This window comes from Pieris rapae, chromosome 15 (assembly GCF_905147795.1).
Source record: "Pieris rapae chromosome 15, ilPieRapa1.1, whole genome shotgun sequence".
NCBI classification, from domain to species: domain Eukaryota; kingdom Metazoa; phylum Arthropoda; class Insecta; order Lepidoptera; family Pieridae; genus Pieris; species Pieris rapae.
In genome coordinates, this window is record NC_059523.1 from 2,230,726 (window position 1) to 2,255,380 (window position 24,655).

General features: G+C 32.5%; 1 protein-coding gene across 1 annotated transcript; it reads left to right on the forward strand.

Moving 5' to 3' along the window:
• The first annotated feature begins 2,771 nt into the window (after positions 1–2,771).
• LOC110999066 (putative fatty acyl-CoA reductase CG5065) lies at positions 2,772–24,288 on the forward strand. The gene is made up of 14 exons (XM_022267995.2): positions 2,772–2,922; positions 13,543–13,683; positions 13,987–14,080; positions 15,884–16,050; positions 16,355–16,445; positions 16,534–16,679; positions 17,505–17,614; positions 18,212–18,283; positions 19,341–19,461; positions 19,723–19,845; positions 20,493–20,612; positions 22,010–22,161; positions 23,421–23,526; positions 23,965–24,288. The coding sequence occupies exons 2-14, from the start codon at positions 13,547–13,549 to the stop codon at positions 24,089–24,091; spliced, it is 1,566 nt and encodes a 521-aa protein (XP_022123687.2). The 5' UTR covers positions 2,772–2,922; positions 13,543–13,546; the 3' UTR covers positions 24,092–24,288.
• Positions 24,289–24,655: the final 367 nt, after the last annotated feature.

A 24,655-nucleotide genomic window follows, 5' to 3' on the forward strand; every position in this document is an offset into this window, starting at 1 on the left:
ACAACAAAGTTGGTCCTAATAATAATACAACTCTAGACTTTTGGCTCGAGGAGCGTTGGAAAACTAAGAACAATAAAGTTTGTATTTGAAATAATATTTTGAGCTGTGGAAAGATTTAAATTTGACCCAAACGGCTGTCGCAACTGTCACGGAACTTTAGAGAAATGATTGAATAAATTGAGTTATCACGCTTAATTAATACTTCAAAACAACAGTACAAATATCATTAACGTGAAATTGAATTGTATATGTTTACATGTTACCTACCGTATTTGTTGAAATGTTTGTTCACTTAACATATGAAACTAATACTAGCAGTATTTCGTAATATATCTACTGTACATTTCCCTCAAAGCAAACATTACAGTTTTCGATTGCTTAATAACGCCTGGTTTAGAAACACGTATCTTATACTAGTTTTAATTAGATAACTAGGGCCTAAACGGATCTTGGCTTAGGGTTATTCCGAGTTAAAGTTGTCCGTGATACAAATAAATTGACATAATATTCATTTGATTCATGAACATGACAGAGTATGTCGTCGCTGATGCTTACTTTTATAAGGTTAATGCTTAAATCAGGGTAGAGAACACTGGGCTGAAAGAAGCATTTGCCGGAAGGAGAACCGCTGCATATTATTTAGAAATAAGTTTCATTTTTTTATTTATTTTTGTTACATTTATACAAAAATAAATAACATTAAACATAAAACTTATAGGGCATGTAACGGGCGACCTTATCGCTATCAAGCAATCTTTCTAGGCAACCCTAGTTAAAAAATTAAAAAAGGAATATGGTAAAGAGCAAGAATGCATAACAAAGTCTTATAGAAAAATGTGTTTTATTCATATATTATAATTAGTGAGGTTAGTTAAATTATTTACTTACATACAATAGGCTTACATCAATAAACTTGATACTAAAATCTACTTTTTTACTTTACTTTTTACTTAAGCTTTTAGAATGACTACCGTACGTGGGAAATGTATTGGATTTAAACATATCGTTGTTTCGGCCTAACCTAGGGCTAACATTGTACATAACATAAGCATTAAATACAAAAATTTCAATACTATCTTAAATTTTTTTTAAATTAAAACAACGTTAAAGTGTTGTGGCAAATTTGTGGAAATAACAAAAATGTATGACAATAGATCATTGCTTATTTCATTAAACATATTTGCCGTGGTATTAAGTTTCTATAATTTGCTCTGGTTTTTATTATAGGTGCAGTTTATTTTATCTGGTCTTTTCTGTAATTTGTACTCCGACCGACTGTAATTATATCAAAAAAATTTAAGATATAGTTTTAGATTTACGGATTAAAATCGCTCTGCTGCTGCGCTGCTCTGCTGCTCTGCTCTCTGCTGCTCTCATCCTTGAAGTCATCTATTTTTGAAGTTATATACTTGTTTTGGTGCGTTAGAGAAAAAATGTAAATTTTTACGACGCGCGTGCACACCGTCGCAATAAATCGACACCTTGAAGTTAGCGTAGTCAACATTTTAAAATAAAAAACGCCAATTTCTTTAATTATAATATTTTTCTTTTTATTTTCTTTAATAATAATTTAAATAAACTTTATTGAACCTGATAATGCGTAACAATAAAACTTATAATGTATTAAATACTTTTTTCTATTGTTTGTGTAGTTATTTCTACAAACGTAGAATAAGGCAATATATAAAAAAAAATTTTATTACGCCACTTCTAACGGTGTACATAGGAGCATATACGTTTTTTTACAGTTCACGAATGTCTGTAGTATTATTCTTGCTCTAGTCTCTATTTTGGTATAAAGAAACCTGAAATCTACTACTACTATTACTATTATATAATTCTAAAATAAGAAATATATAAATACAATGGCACTAATGTGCTTACACCATGTTCCTTAAAACAGAATAACACCGATGGCGCAACCCACAGTTAGTCATGGCCTCCAAGACAAAAAACGCCACCATCGACAATCTTGCGCTACTGCCAATCGGTTACTTGAATCTCGCACTATCTTTCTATAGTGTCTATGCAACGATATCTGGGTCAGATGATGTCCCAAGCTATTCCCAGCTATGCTTTTTTGGACACTCCGTTATAGCTTGTCAATTTTATCTACTAAAACGTATGAGTAATTATTGATGTGAATCCTAAATACTTAATACTAATAAATCGACAGCATTTACATTTACAATAAAAGATTAAAGATATATTTTATATCTCTCTGTTTGTTTAATGTTTTCGTTTCATTATTGTATTTTTTTGTCTAAACTTTTTAGTTTGTAAAGAATTAAAAATAATTTGTTTTGTAGTATAGCCCTTCAGGCAGCAACTTTAATACCTTAGTGGTATTATGGTGTTTTTGTATTTATAATATTGAAGGAAATAATAAAAAGGAAAATATATATATACAAGTCAAAATTGTACAAATCACCAAAATGCCCCTAAGATGCAAACGGGGTCAGGAGCGAACGCCATGGAGATTCACTGTGGACACTATGCCTATTGCCCATACGACATTAAGTCAAATAAGAAGGAATGGCTTTTTATAGGAAATAAGTATATATGTATTTTAAAAGGTATACGACAAGATTTGTTTAGCTATAACGTTATTGGTTCGAATTTGCGATTATAATGAACACACATGAATTTCGGGAGATCTATGTCAAGCAATATTGCGGACAGCAGTAAGTACATCCAACAGTTGTTTCGTTAGTGTGAAATACTGAGTTGTTAAACGATCACAGAAAAGTGTCTATCTTGCGCCACAAATACACAGTGAGGTCCGTGAGCTAGTGACACAAAGTACATTGCAAAACTTCATTGCAATTCGCATAGCTAAGATCGCAGTTCAATATTTTCTGTTAACCCATTTAAACGTGTTTTGTGTTGTGATTTTTCCAATTTTAGATTTTCAAAATCTTCGTGAGTATTTTTTAAATTTAAAAAATATATTTACGTATTTGCAACAGAATTCTTTTACGATGTTTTTAGACAGTTTTGCGTGATATATGAGATTACTAAAATATTAATTAAATGAACAGTAATTACAGTGCAATATTCTATGCAATAAAATAAATTAAATTTAAATTAAAAACATTAAAAATAATATTATCGATATTATAGAACATCGATTCGCCTTAATATGATCATAAAAAAATGGTTTTTATGATCATATTTTTTCTCTGGACACCTTTGTCAGAGATCCAGAAGTAAATTAAAAAAAAAACTCAAGTTAGACAACCGTCTTTGACTTTGCGCTTAGGAACATATTTTCTGATTAATTTTTATTTTATATATCGTAAACATTAAATTATAATATATGATATGTATTACATTTTGTAATTTTACAATACATATCAAGCAAAATCAGTACTAATTAAATATATTTTTACAAATTTTATACTTATAACTTACTTTAAACAATCTAGCATTATCTATAAAGTTACAATTTTTATGATTAATTTTTATGGATGGATTATTAGGGATGCCAACAGGCTCGAATTTAAAGACGTGGAATAAGTGATACCATGATGATCTTATGTTCCAAAATAAACGTATTTTATTTTATTTTTTATATGGATATATAAAAAATGAAATATCGGCAGATGCCGACGAATATTTTTCTGTAGTATTTATTCAACATGCCATTATTCAATAGTTCAACGTATATGGTTTCTCATTATTATGATTTGTATTACTTACACGTCTCAGTCAATTCGGTAATGTATATAACATACAAACATATTATTCGTTAACAAATATAAAAGACTTGATAATCAGACTTATAATTTGTATTTTTGTGTTTCTTAAATTGAAACTCTTAAATTCTTTCACCATTAGAATGCTAAATTATCTATAAATATAACTGAACAGCCAGGACTAATTTTAAATGCGTATTAAGTTAACATTACTAGAATTTAAAAATGCTTACGTAATTGTAAAAACTTGTATGAAAACTCATAGTTGTAAGTGAAACTCGCAAAAAGCAATGGCGCAACAAACTTTTAAGGTTTTACCTAAGAGTTCTGTTTCGCGATCATTTGTTTTTTGGTAAGGCAAGTAGGTGATCATTTTTCTGTGCCTGACACGCCGGAACTTGCATTCTCTGCTGCTGGTTTTCTCAAGCTATTTACTGCTGCCAGATTTCCATTGGTTTAAAGTTCAAACCAAGGATGACTTTTCTCACTCTGCATAACTCAGGCTTTTCTAATATTGTCCTTGGTTAACGCGATACATATATGGGTTACAGATGAGGTAGTCTTTCAAATATTTAACAGGCCAAAGGTTGATGTTGTTTTGTTGAAATGGGTAGGTCTACGGTACTTACACAGATGAAGCATTTTTTTTTTTAAATAATTTTCACTCTACTCCCCTGCCATAGTGTCCAGGGACTTTATATTTCACTGATATTATTTAACACGTCGGGAATTACGCCCCGACTACATCGGTAATATTTTTATTAACAATATTCATGGGCGAGCCGGGGCGCAATTCCCCGCGAGACCCGCTCTTTCTGTTTTATTTGCCGCCTTTATATATGCAACTATTTTTATCAGATGAAGCATTTACATCGTCGTATTACCTAAATCTTGTTTGAAAACGTGACCGACATTATCTGTTTGTCAAGTCCATATTAGAAGCCGTATCTTATTCAACAATTTTTTTAAGTGTATTTTTATTTAAAATACACAAGTATTTACTAAACTGTCATATGTATGGGATTTTATCTCTTGTATACTGAAAAATTTTAAGCAATTTATTTGAAAAAATATGTTATTTTAAAAAATGTGTGTGCGAACGGAGTAAAATTGCTCTGTGTTTAGAATTAAGAACAAAACATCTTAAATTTTAAAAAGCGAAATAAATAATTGGATTGATATAAATAATTACCTAAATTTACATTGTGTAATTCATTCTATTAAAGATTACAATTAATTGTACGCAACTAAACTCCCAATAAATTAGTATTTCAAATGAGTTTTAACATTCAAACAAGGGCAAATATTTTATTTATTTAGTATTGAAATAACTTAGAATTCTGTGTAAGTAATTATTAGGTCAATGAATTACTTGTTTTTAAGTATTCTTTAACTTGAATTGTTTATGAATGTTACTTTATAAAATGAACTACTGTGAAAACAATATAGTTTACTTAAAGATTACCGAGCCTATATCTAACAATTTATATCTAATAGCGTAAGGAAAACCCAACCCTGCTTTCGCTCTATAGAAATATAAAATAATATTTATTTTATTTTAGCCCCGCGAACTTAGTTTCAGCTTAATATGTTTTTTTACTTAACCTACCTTTTAATTAGGTACATATCAACAAATGGGATTTTTTTTCCTAGAGAGACTCCTCTCTTTTTCGTAATAAAAACTGTTAAGATATCATTGTTTTTTCTATTTTACGATCTCTTTATAAAATTCCTCCTAGTTAAAGGAATAAATGTTCAAAATTGGCCCAGCATCTTCTAGTTTTGCGCAGGAAATTATATTGCGATTATTTTTTTAAGTACGTATAGCTACTAAGGTAATTAGACAAAATAGAATCATGCTTACCTATATTCCTCAATTATTAATATTTTCTACAGTGTCATGCTAAAGCAGAAGGATAAATTATTTATCTATCTTTGGAAAAGACTTCAACGCGTGCGATAGCATCTAACATGCAACATTTCTTTACCTAGTACTATTTTTGCTTTGAATAAGAAATATAAGAATAATTGTTTAAAACGTGTGTGCAGCCAGTTCCATCAAATTATAAGACGTTGTCACGTCAAAAAAAACAGAATACTAATGATGTAAATGTCTCGCTTCCAAAAGCAGCGCTTATAATATATCTTGTATATAAAACGCACCAGAGGTTGCACTTTCACTTATCAAACAAAAAAGACAACGAGGGATGGTACAAATTCTGCTCTATAATAGATTCGGCCTTGGAACATTAAGTTACAAGTAGATTTCATAACATCAATGTAACTATTTTAATGAACAAAGTATTTCGTGTAATCATACAATCGTTTTGTCAAATTACGTAAACTGTGTTAAAGCCGAAACTATTATTTCCTTGCTAATGATAATACCTATGTAACATACCTAAAGTAAAGTATTTTCGTCGTATTTCGTCGTCGTATTTTCGTATATTTATCATATTAAGATTGTTTAATTAGTGTGATTTATTTATTAAATTTTATCAACGTTTATTATTATAGCGTTATTATACGTGTATTTTTTAATGTTAACATTTTGTAACTATTCGAGATTTTGTTAAATTTTTCATTACTAACATAGTATTACCAGTGCAAAAACATATCGTAGATTAAGTAAAAATATAATTATCATGAATTATGTAACGTAGTTGGAATAAATAAAGTGAGCTATTAAGTAAATTTACCAACTACCTGTAATGTTATTTTTAAATAATTAATTTATTCTTGTCGCACAATAAAGGAACCTCAACCAAGGTTATGCCTTCGAATCCGGGCTATGCACGGTAAATTTCGTAAAATGGACTAAATAATAATAAGCCACTGCAATCTTGTATGGATTCTGAGTCTCACAATGTATTTTATTCTGGTATCTTTAAAGATATGTATATAAATCTTCTGCGTCTAAACAGTATATTTTAAGGTCGGGATTAGAAGGTACGACTGCAGGGTTAAGAATACAACTTAGAGATCCCCAGTTCCTCAAATAAGTATTTCAACACTGGCTTCGTTGATAACCCAGAGAGGATTATGGGTTTCTTTCTTCCTTGGGTTGAAAAATGTTAAATTTTTATGAGAGCAAACTTTGATCAATATGAAAACCGATGTCATATTTACGATATTTTTATTTAAACAATTATAATATAACAATTATACATATAATAACTTAGGTGCTTTTCGCCATTGTTAGAAAGGGCTAGGTTCGAACAACGTCTCGTTTGTTCCTGTCTGGAGATTCGCGCGCTTGTCTTACACCGCTTTTATTTAATTTATTACGAAATCTCTTTATATAATAATTCATATTGTCTTTGTTACACCTTGCCCTGTGATGCAAGTCATTAATGTCATACAATAACAATACGTATTGTTTTGTCTCGTCTTCTCAGAAATGCTCGTACGTCATAACGCAATCTTTGTGTCAAATACATTACATGACCGGAAATGACTAGGGTTAAGTTATTCTAATTTTAAATTACATTCAATGTGCGTTAGCTAATAAAACGAACTACCAGTAGAATAAATAATTAGGTAGAATCTTCATTCATTTTACTTTGACTCGACCTACATACTCTTTTCGGATCGCCTATCCGATTACAGGAAAGGCATTCTGTTAGTCTCTTAGGTTCTTTTGCTGTATAGTTTAATATCTTTATTGTAATATTTACATTTGTAAACTTATTGAATATAAATTATCGAGGACACATATTGGTTGTAAGATGTTTCTTTAATTTCTTTTTTCGTGTGTTGATACAATATATATTTTTTGTGGTCCCGTCAAATGCCAACCATTATACCATCATTTCCAAGAAACATATTTTCTTACGTTATTGTGAATTATTTTGCCGCTGTAGCAAATATCACATTAAATTCATCAATTATATGGTAAACAATTCTCTCTACATATGTACTAACACCTCACACTGAACCTGTTACAAAGCGTTTAAAATCATTTATTGATATCAAAGGAAACATACATTTTTTTCGTATATTGTAATTAATGCGTAAGAACGACACAGCAAAGATAGTGTTGCAATGACTAGAATTCAATTAATAATGAACCGAGCTATGTCTATGAGCACTATGCTCATGGTACAGAGCCTTCTAAAACATGTACAAACAAAGATGTTGGTGTCACTCAACCCCGAAGGGCCTTCAAATCCCTGTACACGATAAATATCGTAAAAGGTATTAGAAACAGTATTAAGATACTGCAATATTGTATTGGTTCTCAGTCTCATAAAGTATCCTTTTCTAGTATTTTTATAGATGTACGTAATATTCTGCACTTTTACGGCATACTTTGAGGATTGAAGGTATGACTGTATGGTTGAGAATGACACGCTTACAGCTTCATCACTCATCCCTCAAATAAGCGATTCATCATTGGCTTTATTGATAACCCAGACAGAATTATGGGTTCCGTTCTTAGGTAGTAATTAAAAACTTGATCGCAAGTAGATGTAGGAAAATATTAAATTTTCACGAGAGTAAACTTTAATGATTTGGAAAACCGAAGTAACATTTACGATATTTTTATTTGAACAATTATCATAACATAGGTTATTTCTTCGTGTGAATGAATTAATTTTTCACATGGATATAAAGGGTTCGAACAAACTTCCCGAATCTCTCTCTCTCTCTTTCCGTTCATTGATTCTTTTTTATATATTTTCTGATAGACAACTACATAAGTCTTCTGCGTCTGTACTGCAAGGCTGGGGTTTGAAAGTATGATCTTAGTGTTGACTATAACACGCTTGAAACTTGCTCATTGCTACGTCTATAGAAACTGTAACAAACTAAACAGTAATGTACACAGTATTATCTCTTAAACTTGCGAAACGGAATTTAGAAAAGTACAATCATAGGTAATGTACACTTATATAATGGCTACTTAACCTTGTAATACTTAACCGTAAGTTGACATTACTTGATTTTTACTTTTTTTTGATAATAGACTTACGTAAGAGATACGTCTTTTTTAATGGCTCTAGGAAATTATCTATGGAAACTGCAATGTTTATATATTTGTTTGTTGGTAACACAAACTCGAAACGGATCGGGTTCAAAATGTTTTTAATCATTAGTATATTTATATATTATTAAAATGATTTAAATTTAAAACATCCAGCCGTGCTATCCCATTACAGGCAGGCAGACATTACAGGTGTTAAATAGTATTTAACAAAATCTAATTACTTTAATTTTACTTTGTTATGCATTTAAAACTAATTATATAAATTTCTATATAGATTCTCATGAAATTTTTTTGACATGTAACGTTGAGAAACAACATAAAATTATAACTATAAATAATAGATCAAGACTTTTAATAATTATTCGTATTTATGACAATCTTTCTTTATTTATACGGTGATTTGTATCTTACGTCATCAATAATGATCTGATAAGTATGTCTTAAAGGAATTGGTAGTTTTATAAAAAACTACCACAAACATTGCTATATTCCTATTTCTCAAACCTTCCTTAACGCATTAAGGTTTTACTATTAGAACAAGACATTCTCCGCAAGCGATATTTCGTGAAATATTGCAACAACTGCATGTTGCAACAATTACAATGCTAAATCGATCTACACGCAATGCATGGCTTTACGAGTTTAATGCAATTTTACGCTAAACAATTAAATAAATGAGGCTTATAACGGAGTCATATTTTAAGTACAAGAGACCTACTGCAAATAGTGATTGTTGGTTTAATGGTGAATGCAAAATGTTAACTCGTGTCTCAGTAACGAATTTAATCATTTATTTCGGGCCGGTAGGCATTAATCGCTGAACCGGCGTTCCTTTTGTAAGCACTAGTAAGAGGTTATAAGGTGTAATGTAATGATATGGGTGGATTCGATTAAAAAAATCAGTCTTGCTTAAACCTCTTTAGTCAGGGCCTCAGATTTCTGAATTATGATAATTTTTCAATCTATAGGCAAGTACACGTCGTCGACTTTTTGGGTCTAAAACATGTCCGTTTCCACACGATGTTTTCCTTCACCGTTCTAGCGAATGTTAAATGCGCACAGAAATAAAGTCCATTGGTGCACAGTCGGGGCTCGACCCTATGACTTCAAGGATGAGAGTCGCACGCTGAAGCCACCAGTCCAACACTGCTGCGGGTTCGATAGCCAGCGAAATACTTATGGCATTAGCATGTTGGATAGTATTCCATAGATTATATACATAGTGTATTTATGTGGTTTTTGCTTGTAAGGTACAGAACAAGTTCGTTTATCTTACATATTTCTTGACTCCATTAGGACTTAAGATTTTGTTTTAATTGTACGAAAACAGTCCAACATTGACTCTTCCAATATCTCAAATTATAAATAAAAATACAACGTTACAAAATAATTTAATTAAATATTAAAGTTCCGGTACTTATGGTAATTAATCTTAACATTTAATTCATTGTGTCAGGGCCGTGCAATGTCAATGTCATATTATAAATGTAATTATTGTGTGATATAACTTTGTAAAATTGTTACGAGTTTTATCTCGTTCAAGCTGCGTTTATGCAATTAAATAACTTTTTTCACTACCATTTACCTTTGTACACACATGATATCATATTGTTATTTAATACTAAAAACGCGTAATAAGTTATTGATTGAAAGACTCAACTGAAAAAAAATATTTATTTTAATTACTGCATTCCTCTGTTGCCCAGAGGTTCCAGATCTCGTTATCCGGGTGTATAAATAAAAGTTATGGCGTGTTAATAACGCAACAAAGTCGCGACTTCAGCTGGCTTAATTAACGTTAAATTAAGCACGAAGATATCAAAGACCACAGACATTCATAGTAATTGTACTGTCCTACTTACACCGCCATTGCGCAAAGTTGTCAAATCACAAATTTGTAATGTATGCGTAATTTACAATGAGTTTTCATCAAAGGTCGCATTACGACATTTTTCTACCTGTCATATGTGTAGTAACTCTTATTAACTCTCGGTGATTCGATTCCCGCCGAATTGGCGGCATAAACAAAAGACATCTCATCATAAGATAAATAAAAGAAAAAACAAAAGGCTTTAAAGCTGACAAGCTGAGTTTTTTTGTTTGTGTTGTTTTTTTTTGTTTGTTTGTTCCCTTTTATAAATCTTTTTGTTGTAAAATGTATGTATTCCATCTTTGGCTATATTCTCAGTGTATTTGTTTCTAATTATATATAATTTATGTTAGCTGTAGGAGTACTAAATAAATAAATAAATAAACGCACTCGGGAGCCTTCTGGTATTATATTGGGTATCATCAGGTGAGGATTCCTGTTACATAAATATAAGCTTATAAAAATATTATTGGACGAGTGCTACTCTTTACCCTGAGGTCTTTCGATTCCCGGCTATGCAATGGACTTTCTTTTTATATGCGCATTTAACATACGCTCGAACGGTGAAGGAAAACATCCTGAGGAAACTGACCTTAGACCCAAAACGACGGCGTGCGTCAGGACCAGGAGGGTAATCACCTCATTGCTTATTAAAATGATCATGAATCAGATACAGATATCTGAGGCTCAGTCCTAAAAATGTTGTAGCTCCACTGATTTATTTTTATTTAAAAAACATTATTAAGATTGGTTTTGACATAAATAAATATACAATTACACAAACTATTTGACTATGGCTGAATTTATTTATACGTTAGTTTAAAGTAGTAAAAACTTATTATATTGTTTTGTTGATATAAATTACAAAACTTTATAATAAGAAGTAAAGTAGGTAGGTAATCGACGGAAGTATTACAATACGTCGGTTTAATCAGCTTCCAATCGTTAATTACAATCTATATTAGAACTTCTACAATAATAATTAGTTATTTTAATGTCTTAAATCAGTTAAAAGTTTTTTTTGATAATAATAATAATAAAGTCTTCATTCATTTTAAGTACATATTCTTTTCAAAGTGTAAGATTTGGAAACCCTTTTAAATACCTGTTTTAGGGTTCCCAGCTCTTCCATAACAAACTTAATTACTTAAAATTTATAATTGATTTACTGAATTTTTAAACCAGTTGTATATTCCCGAGGAAGGCATTGTATTTAATAATATATTTTATATAAGTGCCTACATATGTTTTTATACAACAGGGGGCAAGCGGGCAGGACGCTCACCTGATGTTAAGTGATACCGCCGCCCATGGACACTCTCAATGACAGACGGCTCGCGAGTGCGTTGCCGGTCTTTTAAGAATTGGTACGCTCTTTTTTGTTGAATCTAATTGATCTTGAGTAATGTGGGTTTTTATAGTCCGTTTCAATTAAAAATTTGTACAGATGTTTGATGATTACAGACAGACAGACAGCAAGGTCATACGTGAATATCGTGAATAGAATACTTATATCGTCTAGCATTTCATGTATATAACTCTTTCCCCTCATAAGGAAGATACTAACTGGTTATTTTCTTGTAATGCGAAAAACAAACTAATATATAGTCAGTATTATGTAAGGTAGTTTTTCTACTTCGAACTGATTCGTCTTGTATTATATATGTACACATAACATATGTACACAGCTACAGTTAACCAGCCAGTGGACTGTGAGATGTGTATAAAATTTATATGTATTAGGGGCAGCAGCTGCTTCACTAGATAACTAAATGTATGAGGAGGTGTGAACTAAGAACTTGACAACCCTACGCATTTCTAAGCCTTACCCTAACAGAAAAGTTGTAAATATATAAACCCTTAAATAAGTACGGGATGCCTGAATCAATAGATAAAAGATCAGCGGTGGCCTTGGGGGTGGCCTTGGGGGTGGCCTTGGGGGTGGCCTTGGGGGTGGCCTTGGGGGTGGCCTTGGGGGTGGCCTTGGGGGTGGCGAACAGGGAAATAGCCCAGGGTTTCCTCAGCAGGGGCCTCGCGCGCAAACCTTATTAATACATATCTGAGAAACTCGATGACACGAGATCGGCTTTCAGCCGATTTGCTATTAATTCAATCGAGAATAACGTAGGTTTTTCATTAGATTGCTTTAATTAGAGGTAGTCTTAGCAAGCCGCAAACATCAGTTTCAAAATTAAACATACTTGTTAATTTTGTAAACCTTTCAACGTAAAATATTTTAAAACTCAAATTTTATTTATTTGAATCACTTTAGCATTTCTGCTCAAATATGAAAAAATGAATTCTTTTCACAAAGGACAAAGGGCCTCGCAAAGTGTAAGGCCTCTGCCAGGTAACAGATGGAGTCGAAATGAGAGGTTCAAGGCTCACCACGATAATTATATATATTAAGCGCTTCAAGGAGACTTCATCACATTGAGTGGAAGCAAGAAAGAGAGAGAAATATTCCAATCTGATTATTGTTAATACAACATAATAAATACTACTCACACAAACATATAAAGTAACTCTTGTGAGTTCAAATAAAATCTTACCTTTACAACTTAAATACTTTGATCATTGCGCCAGGGAGGTCGGCTTATTGGCGTCAGATTTAAAATAACCCTATAAGAAAAAATCATATGTTAAAACAGGACTGCGTGTTGGCCAGTTTATGTCACCTCTACTAGAGATAAATTTGCCTGAGAAAATTTCACTAACGTGGCAGAGACATATTGTGTGTCGTTGCTTCGTCCTGCTGTATTCATGTTCTTTGATAATAGCCAGAAAAGTTTAGAAGTTCAGGCACCAATAAGTCGTCTAACATTTTCATATAACGCTCTGAAACTAAATGTAAACTTTCTTTTGAAACACGTGTTATTTAATTTTAGTGGAAATTATCGTATTGGCTTAGTACTGTAATGATGGTGTATCTATTTTTGTGAATAATTAATTAATACAATTTAAGATACCCTATTTCTTTGCAGAGCAATGTCGTCTGAAGGTTTATCGGCGAATGAGGTGGACTGTCTCCCAGATCGGCTGGCGGAAACATTCGCGAACTTGACAGTCTTCATCACTGGTGGTACTGGCTTCATGGGGAAGGTGCTTGTTGAGAAATTACTACGGTACGTATTTATAAAATTTTATGAGCTTATAAATGCATAAACTCGTTTAAGACGCATTTTTGGTTATATCTTAATGCGATAATCACTTAATGCATTAAAAGTTATATATATACAATTATACATAAAAAGTTGCATGTTGCTTTATAAAATAAAAGATCACAAACATATGACATTTTGAAAATTTCCTATTATTATTTAATAGTTGTAGAATATAGTTTGTAAATAATATTTATGAATCAATTAAATAATAAATATTATCACCAAACTTAAATTCATTGTTGTTTATTTTGTTAATCTTTCCAGAAAATGCCCGGATATCCGTAAGATAATTCTTCTCATCCGCCCGAAGAAAGGAAAAACCCCAAAGCAGCGTCTTGAAGAACTATTTGCAGATGCCGTAAGTTTAATTTTAATCACTATTATTTAACCTATACAATGAGATCGCACGTCCAAAACCATGTATATTCTATGGAACATGAAACATTTTGGCGATATTAATAAGGCTTTAGACATTTAAAAAAATGTAAAATAACAAATGGATTACGTTACCTTATTGCTAATAAGCGATCTCTTTTAGACAACAAGTTGCTTTATCATAAAAACCACATCTATTTGTAGCATTTTTCGTTGCAATTAAAACGATTTTACACCATCTAGTTTTGTTAATATTAGAAAAGCCTCACGATTGCATAACATATATATTCGAATTACATTAAAATCAAATCAATTAAAAAAAAAATATTCATGTAGGTAACATAATGTACACTTATGAACGTCAAAATTTACATTGAATTCTTCTTATTTTACATTTACTGCCAGTTCTCAAATCAAGGACGCAAAACGGAAGGGAAAAACTGGCAATAAATTCTCCACCGCACTTTTAAATCGCCAAGTTTTTTCAATTAACCAACCTGCAACCATTACACCATGTTCGACATGACATCTTGAGTTGAGTTGAAAAAGTAATAAAAAAAAACGCGTGAAGAAGTGTCATATTAAGTCAACAATTGATTTTATTACATAAAAATACTTCCTTGTGAAACGTGCGCTCATTACGTTAAGAACGGATCTCTAATAAAAATTATTTTATATAAGTAGTCAATAGTTACATAACATCATATTCACTTAGCCCTAGTCTAAGTACAAGTCATGTATGTAACTTTGCGACATATCCTTTCGTCACACCTCTTGGCTATTGCACGTACAAACACAACTGTAACCTTATATCCATATTGCACGCTTATTTACTACGTATCTATACGTGTTCTATTACTAAATAGAATTTTATTATAGAACATGCAAAACGGGTGTTAAGTGATTCCGCTTATGAACACTCAATGCCAAAGGGCTTGAGAGTGCGTTGCCGGGCTTTTAAGAATTTGTACGCTCTTTTCTTTTAGGACCCTAAGTCGATTGATTCAGATAATGATTCATTGGGCAGCTAGTTCTACACACAAAAACCAGCCCTAAACAACGTTCAGATGTGACGATTACTTAATATATAAATATATGAGGTTTTACGGGTTCATTTAATTTTAATTTTAAAAACTTCTTAAAAATACCGCGTGCCACAAAACATAGGATACAATGAACTAAAATAAGACTTCAATGTTAGAGTATGCTAACCGCCAAGGCGTATGCCATACGGCTACCTGGAGCTCATTAAGATATTTCTCAGATAATCCAAAATAAGAAAATATTTTAAACATCTACAATTATATAGTAAACTAACGCATCCGACGGACATTGTCTTGATCACAAGTGTGACGAATAAAAATCTAATAATGTAAATCACAAAAATTTCAACGAAATCCGTCTTGCCGTTTAGGAGTTTAATTACGAACACTTGCACAGAAGATAATATAATAATAATAATATTTATTTATTTCTCACAAAAACTTACAAAACTTCACACATGATATGTTACAGTAATGTATCTAAATAATTGTCATTCTTCTTTGGAGTAATTGTTATTATTAATGTGAGACTGATGCCTACTAAAGGTTGTGCACCTGTGTTACAGGTCATCAGGCCTCTACTACTTCGGATCGTCAAATGATAATAAGATGAAGATATTTATATATACCAGCTGTTTATTCGCTATATAGATATATGTACGAGACACCGGCTGCAGCACCATCTGCCGGGCTGATTTGTGAATCTAGAATTATATATATAAAGGCATTATTATAATTTACAGCTCTTCGAGAAGGTAAGAAACCTCAAAGGCGGCGTAGAACCTCTGCTCGACAAAATGGCGCTTGTATGTGGTGATGTGAGCGAACCAGACCTAGCTATCAGTGAAGAAGACAGACAGATGCTTATAAATGAAGTGGATATGATAGTGCATGCTGCTGCTACTGTCAGGTATGTCAGATGGGGGTATAAAGGCGCAATGAAAAACTAATTTTCCATTGGCAACGTATTGTTTTATGAGCAAAACTCGTTCTTAGCGCTATAATATAATTGAATTGAATTAGATTAGACTCAATGTATTTCTTTTAATTTATATTATATTTTTTATTGTATTTTATTTAAATTTTATTATTATTCATTTTAAGTTATAATTAGGGCTAGTTTTGCCAAGTCAAGCTCTTTTTATTAATAGATCGGAATGTAATACTTAACTAATATAATACTTTAATACTAACTATACGTGAAATTATTGTAGATTCGACGAAGAATTGAAAAAAGCAGTGCTATTGAACGTTCGCGGTACAAAACTTGTATTGGAGTTGGCAAGACAATGCAAAAACTTAAAAGTAAGTGACCTGATATAATGATCGAATTTGTTCCCTTGTAGTGCCATAGGTTTTTAAAGTATTTGCCTTCAAAACGCCAATATTTCAGCTGCACTTCCACATATCGACTGCATATTGCCACCTGCATGAGAAATTGCTGGAGGAGCGTCCTTACCCACCACCAGCTGACCCTCATAAGGTCATTGAAGCTGTCCAGTGGATGGATGAGGAGACCATTGCTGCTATAACTCCAAAGTAAGGCTTTATTAAAGTATGTAGATTGACTGTAAGAGAGACACAGAACGTCCAAGAGAGAGAGAGAGAGAGAATCAATCTTAAGTTTATTGCGACATCCCTAAATTATGGGTCAACTCTTCCGTAGTTCATCTTAATATATATATTTCTTGTGTGCGTGTGTATGTGACTGAACTCCTCCTAAACGACTGGACCGATTTAGACGAAATTTTTTGTGTGTGTTCAAGGGGATCTGGGAATGGTTTAGATTCACAATTTTGTCCGCTGGACAATGTTTTTTTAATTAATTTTCAATTTATTAGTTGTTGTTGATTTTGGAATGTTTTACATTGGATCCGACAGACGGCGCTACCATCGCAGTGTCAAATTTTAAATAATATTCGAATTTTAATTTTAGTCTGTCCCGAAATTTAAAAAAAGTTTTGTTATCATTGTGTTATATCGTGTGTGACCATGAGCTGGATCGTTAGTTATTGTCATAACATTTGAATAATAATTTTCATCAAAATGGCTTATTAAAAATTGAAATTTTGAAATTAAAGACGTGTAGACAGGACAACGTCTGTCGGATCCGCTAGTATGTCTATGAATAATTGAATACAAACAAATTAATGATTTTTATAATCACTAAATAGTAAAAATTAAAATTTTAATTTATTATGTTTATTATTAGTAGATCTATTTCTATCCAAATAATTATCAATACATGTTTATATAAACAGAATAAAAATATACAATAAATAATTCAAGAAGATTAATTAATACATAATCTATGAAGAACAAATGTGTTATTTCATGTTCTATCCATTTATTTATTCATTATAGGTTACTCAGCAAGTTGCCAAACTCTTACGCTTTCACAAAGGCTTTAGGAGAAGCCTTAGCAGTGGAAGCCATGAAGGATATTCCACTTATCATACTGCGGCCTTCTATAGGTAATTAAAAACTTTACATACAACTTTACTACCAATTCGACTTGGGGTCCTTCAAGAAAAGAGCGTACCAATTCTTAAAAGGTCGGCAACGCACTCGCGAGCCCTCTGGCATTGAGAGTGTCCATGGGCGGCGGTATCACTTAACATCAGATGAGCCTCCTGCCCGTTTGCCCCCGGTTCTATAAAAAAAAAACTTAACTTAGCACCAGTCTACCACAGTGCGGAACGATAGCTCACTAGCGGAATAAAAAAGTAGAGACACCCATTATATTATAAACTTACGAGTACAATCAAAATAATAATCATTTGATTTGGTATCGTTGGTATTCTATTATTATGTTAGCCAATTGGTAGTTGTACCATTCCACTAATTGGCTTAACTTGCAATTTAATATTTTTTATGAATTTTTTTCCTCACCTCATCAACTGAACAATATCGCAGATAATTACGTTGTAAATTTATTCGACATCCTGTTGAACAGAAAATTTTAGTAAAGTTTGTGTTTAGACATTACTATAAACTCCATTTTGTAAACTGTATAAAAATCTATAGCATATTTGGTAAAAAATATTTAAAATTTATGTCAAAACTTGCAGTTATCCCGATCTGGCAAGAGCCTGTGCCTGGATGGACTGATAATATAAATGGACCTACCGGACTGCTTATTGGTAAGTCCTGTTTTGTGTGGAATTACGATCGATCTGTCAATATCCGTAGCGCTGATTTCTCTTATTATGAGTACAAAAACTCAATATTAAGATCGCTGTTAGATACACAGAATTGCTGCTCAGATAACATCTTTTTATAATGACAAACGTCGCCGGAAGTGAGTTTAGTCTGTGTGAAGATTCACACCTAATGTGGTGATTATTTTTTTATCAAAAAAGTATTTACTCCGAGTGCTATGATACTGGCTATCTTTGAAAAAAAAAATACTTATGAAAATCATTGCATTCTTCGTAGTATTATAAAGAATTATGTATGACTCAGAAGCAAATACGATTCCATTTTTCTTGCTAGGAATCTGACACATGCTGAACTACTATAATTTCTTTGTTTTTCGATTGTCAGCCGTTACTAAAACTTTTGTACTATATCTGTAGCATTTTACTATATAGCATACAAATAAATACGTGTACATCTTTTACAAATGCAGATGACTGGAGGCCGTAACGGCCTTCAAGATATGTTAATAAAGCACAGACCGTGCCTGAAACGGTTCTGCGAAAAAAAATATTAAATATATAAAGGCGGCAAACAAGACCGAAAGAGCGGGTCTCGCGGGAAATTGCGCCCCGGCTCGCCCATGTATATTGTTAATAAAAATATTACCGATGTAGCCGTGGCGTATTTCCCGACGCGTAACATTTGTGAAATAGTGTATATTGGACGCAGTGAAATATATTTCTTGTTTTTTTGAAAAAAAATTGTGAGATAGAAAAAGTCCCTGGATACGATGGGAGAAGAGTAAAAAAAATCCTCCAATTCATAAAAACTGAATGACTGACAAATTTATTAATCAACATATTTTTCTTTAGAATGCGTGACTTCTATATAAGACAATTTATCTAAAACAGCTTGAGTAAGATTTATTGATGATATATTTATTTATATACAGCCTGTTTAACGGACTTACGGAAGACGCATTAAAGATAAAGTTTTAATACGAATATATGCAAAAAAAGATAAAAAGGTGTAATAAAATTAACTAAATTCGTATTTCAGGTGCGGGTAAAGGTGTGATCCGGACCATGTATTGTAAAGGCAACAGCTATGCTGACTATTTACCCGTGGACGTATTCATCAATGGTATTATGATAATGGCTTGGAACTATTTGTCATATGGGTAAGGTCTAAACATTAAAAATTAAGAAGTATAAAAGGCATGTGATATAGTTCTGTGATTAATTAATACTTTGTTAAGAGAAATAGGCTGTGCTAGTAATACTGCGTTTTTATTTAATTAACAGTGAGATGAAGATACTGAGAATTATTTTACAAAATAATATAATATATCACATTATGTTAGATTAGAAAACCAATGTGGTTTGTATTAATGTAACCATAGCAGTCTTGTTAAACTAACCAGCTCATACTCTTTTTACAGTGATAAAAAGTCGAATGTGATAAATTTCACATCATCAGCGGAGATCAAGGTGACATGGACAGAGATGATTGACGCTGGACGAGACATTATCATGAACAGAGTGCCGCTTAATGGTGTTGTTTGGTGAGTCTTTTATGTACTAATAATATACACCATAGACAAAATCACAGGACAGATAGAAGAAGTCATAGTGCTAAAAAGGTTTTAATTGTGATAAATAAGAAAATAAATGTCAATTAACAATAATACATAAATAACGATTGTAAAACTGAAACTTTACGTTTTACGAAACTTTGCGAAATTGCATTTGGTAAAATGGACGCAATAATACGGCCGGCAATGCGCAAATTAACAAAATGGACTGTGATAGTGATGTTTTTAGCTTTTTACTATCCCGTATGTTCGTTTGACTGCCAATAAAAAGAAAATTAAGCCACACAATGCTTATTGGAGTGGAGATTTTGTTGACCAAGGTCATACAAAGCCCACAATCATTTGGCATTTCTTATTATATTAGCTATCTCTAAACTGTCTACCAGGCGCGTCGGCACATTTATCCATGTTAATTCCTATGGCTTTTGGTTGGCAAAGTATTTCCGAACCAATTCGACTTAGGGTCCTTCAAGAAACGAGCGTACCAATTCTTAAAAGGTCGGCAACGCACTCGCGAGCCCTCTGGCATTGAGAGTGTCCATGGGCGGCGGTATCACTTAACATCATGTGAGCCTCCTGCCCGTTTGCCCCCGGTTCTATAAAAAAAAAAATTTTAGGTATCCCGGTGGTTCAATGAAGCACTCCCGCTTATACCATAACATCTGCGCGTTCTTCTTCCACTGGCTGCCCGCGCTACTCGTCGACACCTTACTCTTCTGTCTCGGATACAAACCAGTGTAAGTACCTTTAAATTATGGCTTATATATAGAATGAGAGCAGTGTTGGCCTAGTGGCTTCAGCGTGCGACTCTCATACCTAGGGTCGTAGGTTCGATCCCCGGCAGTGCACCAATGGACTTTCTTTCTATGTATTTAACATTTGCTCGAACGGTGAAGAAAAACATTGTGAGGAAACTGACATGTCTTACACCCAAAAAGTTGACGACGTATGTCAGGCACTGGAGGCTGATCACCTACTTGCCTATTAAATTTAAAAATGATCATGAAACACATTTAGAAATCTGAGGCCAGGATCTAAAGAGGTTGTACTGCCACTGATTTATTTTTATATGCAGAATGAAATTTGACTGCTAGAACAAGTTTCCGAAAGTTACAGAATGCTTTGATGCTCTTTTGTTTTAATAAGTACATTTTTACTTTGAAATCGTAGTTCGAAAGTTACCAAATTGGTCATATTCACTTCAACTGAAGCGTGAAGGCACGAGCACGTGCGTATGTAATACGAAACATTTCAAAGAAAATTGATTATTTTTAGAATTATTTAACCTACATTAATTCGATACGGGTAATATTGCCGACTATTTGCTCGACTTTTAACTATACTCACACGTTCGTTTGATGAAGGGAAACATTCAAAATCAATTCAAAATCAAAATATCTTTATTCATATGGGTAAACAAGTCAATTATGAACGTCAAAAAAATTAAATTACTTGTAAATTTATATTTACTACCAGTTCACAAGTCAAGGGCATTGAACACACTAATTGTGACACCTAAATTATTGACATGTGTCAGATGGTTGTTCACGTGTCTATAAATACACCTCTGATAGATGTATGTTGAGAATTCTATATCACAGTTCTCTTTTTCGGCAAGGATCTATAAAGTTAGGTAATATGCTCCGCTATTCCATACGATTGCCTGCGTCTTTAAGGTATTTTATAAGTCTACTAGATAAACACCTCTTAACTATATTGTTTATTATTATTATAAGATTTGAAGTTTTATTTAATATCCAAAATCCCCATTTATACTCTTGCCTTTAATAAGATTTAAATATTTTATTGGCAATTAGGGAATGCAAATCCAATTATTAGTTTTTTCCTCGGTAACTCGCAAACTATCAAACTGCGGCAAATCTCGCCCTTCTAAGCCGATGCACTAATCCGCCGTTTCCCAGAGGCCCGAAGCTGGTTCATAGTTACTTTTAATTATATTTTTGTTAATTAACCGAGGCAATTCTTGCACTTAGCATTTAGTTTTACTTTTTAAGGTTGTCTGTTCAGCGATGAGGTAAGGTCCGTTGCATTCCTTATAATTTATGTTACTTATGAAATTGTAATGTGACGTAGTTAATAAATACAGAAATTTGAGTTTTTTTTAACATTTCAGATTAATGCGTGTACACAAACGCATAAGTAAGGGTTTTGACGTTTTCGAGTATTACACAAACAATCAATGGGATTTCAAATCTGACATCGCTCAGACTGTGCGACAGAGACTCAACATAAGAGAGAGACGAGACTATAAGGTGGACGCTGTTGGTGAGTCACAGTTTTTTTTTAAATTCTAAATGTAATGAATAGTTCATGTAAACGACCGGATGGAACGCAATGCAAATCTAGTCTAACACAATATTTAATGTCATCAAATACATAACTTGCAACAAAAATTTGTCTCATAACTTAGGGACCTTCTGTCTAATTATAACGTTATTTACTAAGGGGGCGTCCATAAATTACGTGAGTTGTTTAAGGGGGGGTCTCGGCAAATATCACGCAATTTTTTTTCTGATTGAAACAAAAAAACATAATACTATTTTGGTCCATTTCATCCAGATTGTACATGCTTAAGATTTAATCTTAAGCGTAATCGTAATACGATTAAAATCACTAGTCGTAAATATAAGCACGATGCAAATTTGTTTTTTTATAACAACAATCCAACGCAACTCACATTTTGAAAAATCTCACGTGAGATTGGGGGATGGGGGAGGGGGTTGAATAAAATCTCACGACATCTCACCAGGGGGGGAGGGAGGTGCAGAAAATTAAAAAAAACACCTCACGTAATTTATGGACGCCTCCTAACCTATCCACCTCTACTGTTATCAATATTCAAATTTATTATAGGTTTTAAATAAATACATCGCATAACAACACAAGTTCAGTGTAAATATATGGCAGAAAAAATTATATATTGTTACAGTCAGTATATAATGTTGTTAGCTTTGTTAATTATTTAATTACCTAACACATTAAGTGCTCTTTTCTCGGATCCGAGTGGAGCGGGGTCATAGTAGCGGTGCCGTCCACTCGGATCCGTGCGAGCGTTCCGTTGATATTTTTAAACAATTGCTATCCCTATCTCTCGGATGTGAGTATTCGCGCACTGAATGTGCTGTATTCCGACCACTTGGATCCGAAAAATGATATTAAAATAAAAATAATAATAAACATACATATTTCTTAATCAAAAGACGCCATAAAGCATTTTGGTTTCCAGCTATTACTTATATCAATTGTTTAAGCATTGTGTTAATACAAAAGGTCCCTTAAGCAGGGACTGAAATACAGGCTTCTAATTTTATTCACAACAAGTTTTAGAGGGGTCAAAAATGGCCTGAATTGCATCGAGAAAGATATTGATGACATTGATTTTTTTTTAATCCATTTCGATTTTAATTTATATTTGTTTAATTGAAGTCTATCAGAAAAACAAATCTAGTCCACAAGAAACGTCGAGAAGCAAAAAAATGTACAGATATCTCTGCGTCTTGATTTAATTGCTAATATTCTTTTAGGTCTCGACATATCAAAATATTTTGAAGACTGCATCAGAGCTGCTCGCGTGTTTATATTGAAAGAATCCGATGATACACTACCCGCAGCGAGGAGACATATGACTATGTATGTACTGTCCTTATCACTTAGGTACCATTAAGTATTACGTAACGAATTTGTGAGGGGGGGGGGGTTAAAACGTTACGATGCGGGGTGGGGATAGAATTATGCGTTATTGTTAATATTATTTTCGACTTTCTGATACTTAACAGCACATAAATGGCAACGTTTTACTATTGGGTACAGAAAAACGTTACAGCGCGTTAAATGGGCCGAGAATTTTATCAAAAATGCGTCAAAATGTATAATATTGAACTTTGACTACCTTATGTTAGAATCTAATAGATTTTTGATGTACGGGCTAAGTCTTGTGTATTGTATCTTAGACATTACGAAACGCACACATTAATTGGTGTATCCTAAACTCCGCTTAATAAAGCCATTAAATCAAATGAAAACATCATTTAAGTACAAACTCATTAACATTATTAATATATTTTGCAGCATGTGGTGCGTAGATATAATAGTGAGGTGTCTATTTTGGGGTCTGATGCTGTACTGGCTCAGCACACGGATTTCTTCTGTCTTCTCATATGGAACCAGTGAGGTGACACCCACATTTATAGAATAGTATCGTCTTGTATAGGATGTTTGTATAATGCAAAACAAATGTATAAATGTAAATTTTAGTTTTTTATGGTGGATTAGAGAGGTATAAACTGTGTTAATAATGTATAGTTTTCATTTATTTTAGTTCTCTGGTTAAAATGTCTTCGAAAAACTATGAAATCAAATTGTGCCGTAAACTATTAAAGCTTAAGCCTCATTTTTTTTAATTTTATATAAAATAAAATAAACTTCTCGTATATATGTTTTTCATTGGTATTTTAATGCTTTCATGTCCCATATTGTATTACATTATAAACACGACAACATATTGCGTAAAACCTTTATTAATAAAAACTTAGAATTAAAAATATTTTTTTAATAAATATTTACAAGAAATACCCATTTATACCTTAATAAAATAGTTTATTTTAAAATGGTTAATATAGTGGTATAACGGTGTGACCGTGCGACAAAAACTAGGAATTAATTTAATATTGATCTAGTTAAAGTATTCGCTAACAGCCAAAAAACATTAAAGATAAATCTATTAGGTACCCGTAGACAACCAGGTATCCTTTTAAAAGAG

What these genes read in the sequence shown, in the direction of transcription:
- LOC110999066 (XM_022267995.2), top strand. Translation starts at nt 13,547, where the DNA reads ATGTCGTCTGAAGGTTTATCGGCGAATGAGGTGGACTGTCTCCCAGAT. An exon ending in CATGCTGCTGCTACTGTCAG is followed by an intron (nt 16,051 to 16,354) that starts GTATGTCAGATG and finishes AAATTATTGTAG; the next exon opens with ATTCGACGAAGAATTGAAAA. An exon ending in ATTGCTGCTATAACTCCAAA is followed by an intron (nt 16,680 to 17,504) that starts GTAAGGCTTTAT and finishes TATTCATTATAG; the next exon opens with GTTACTCAGCAAGTTGCCAA.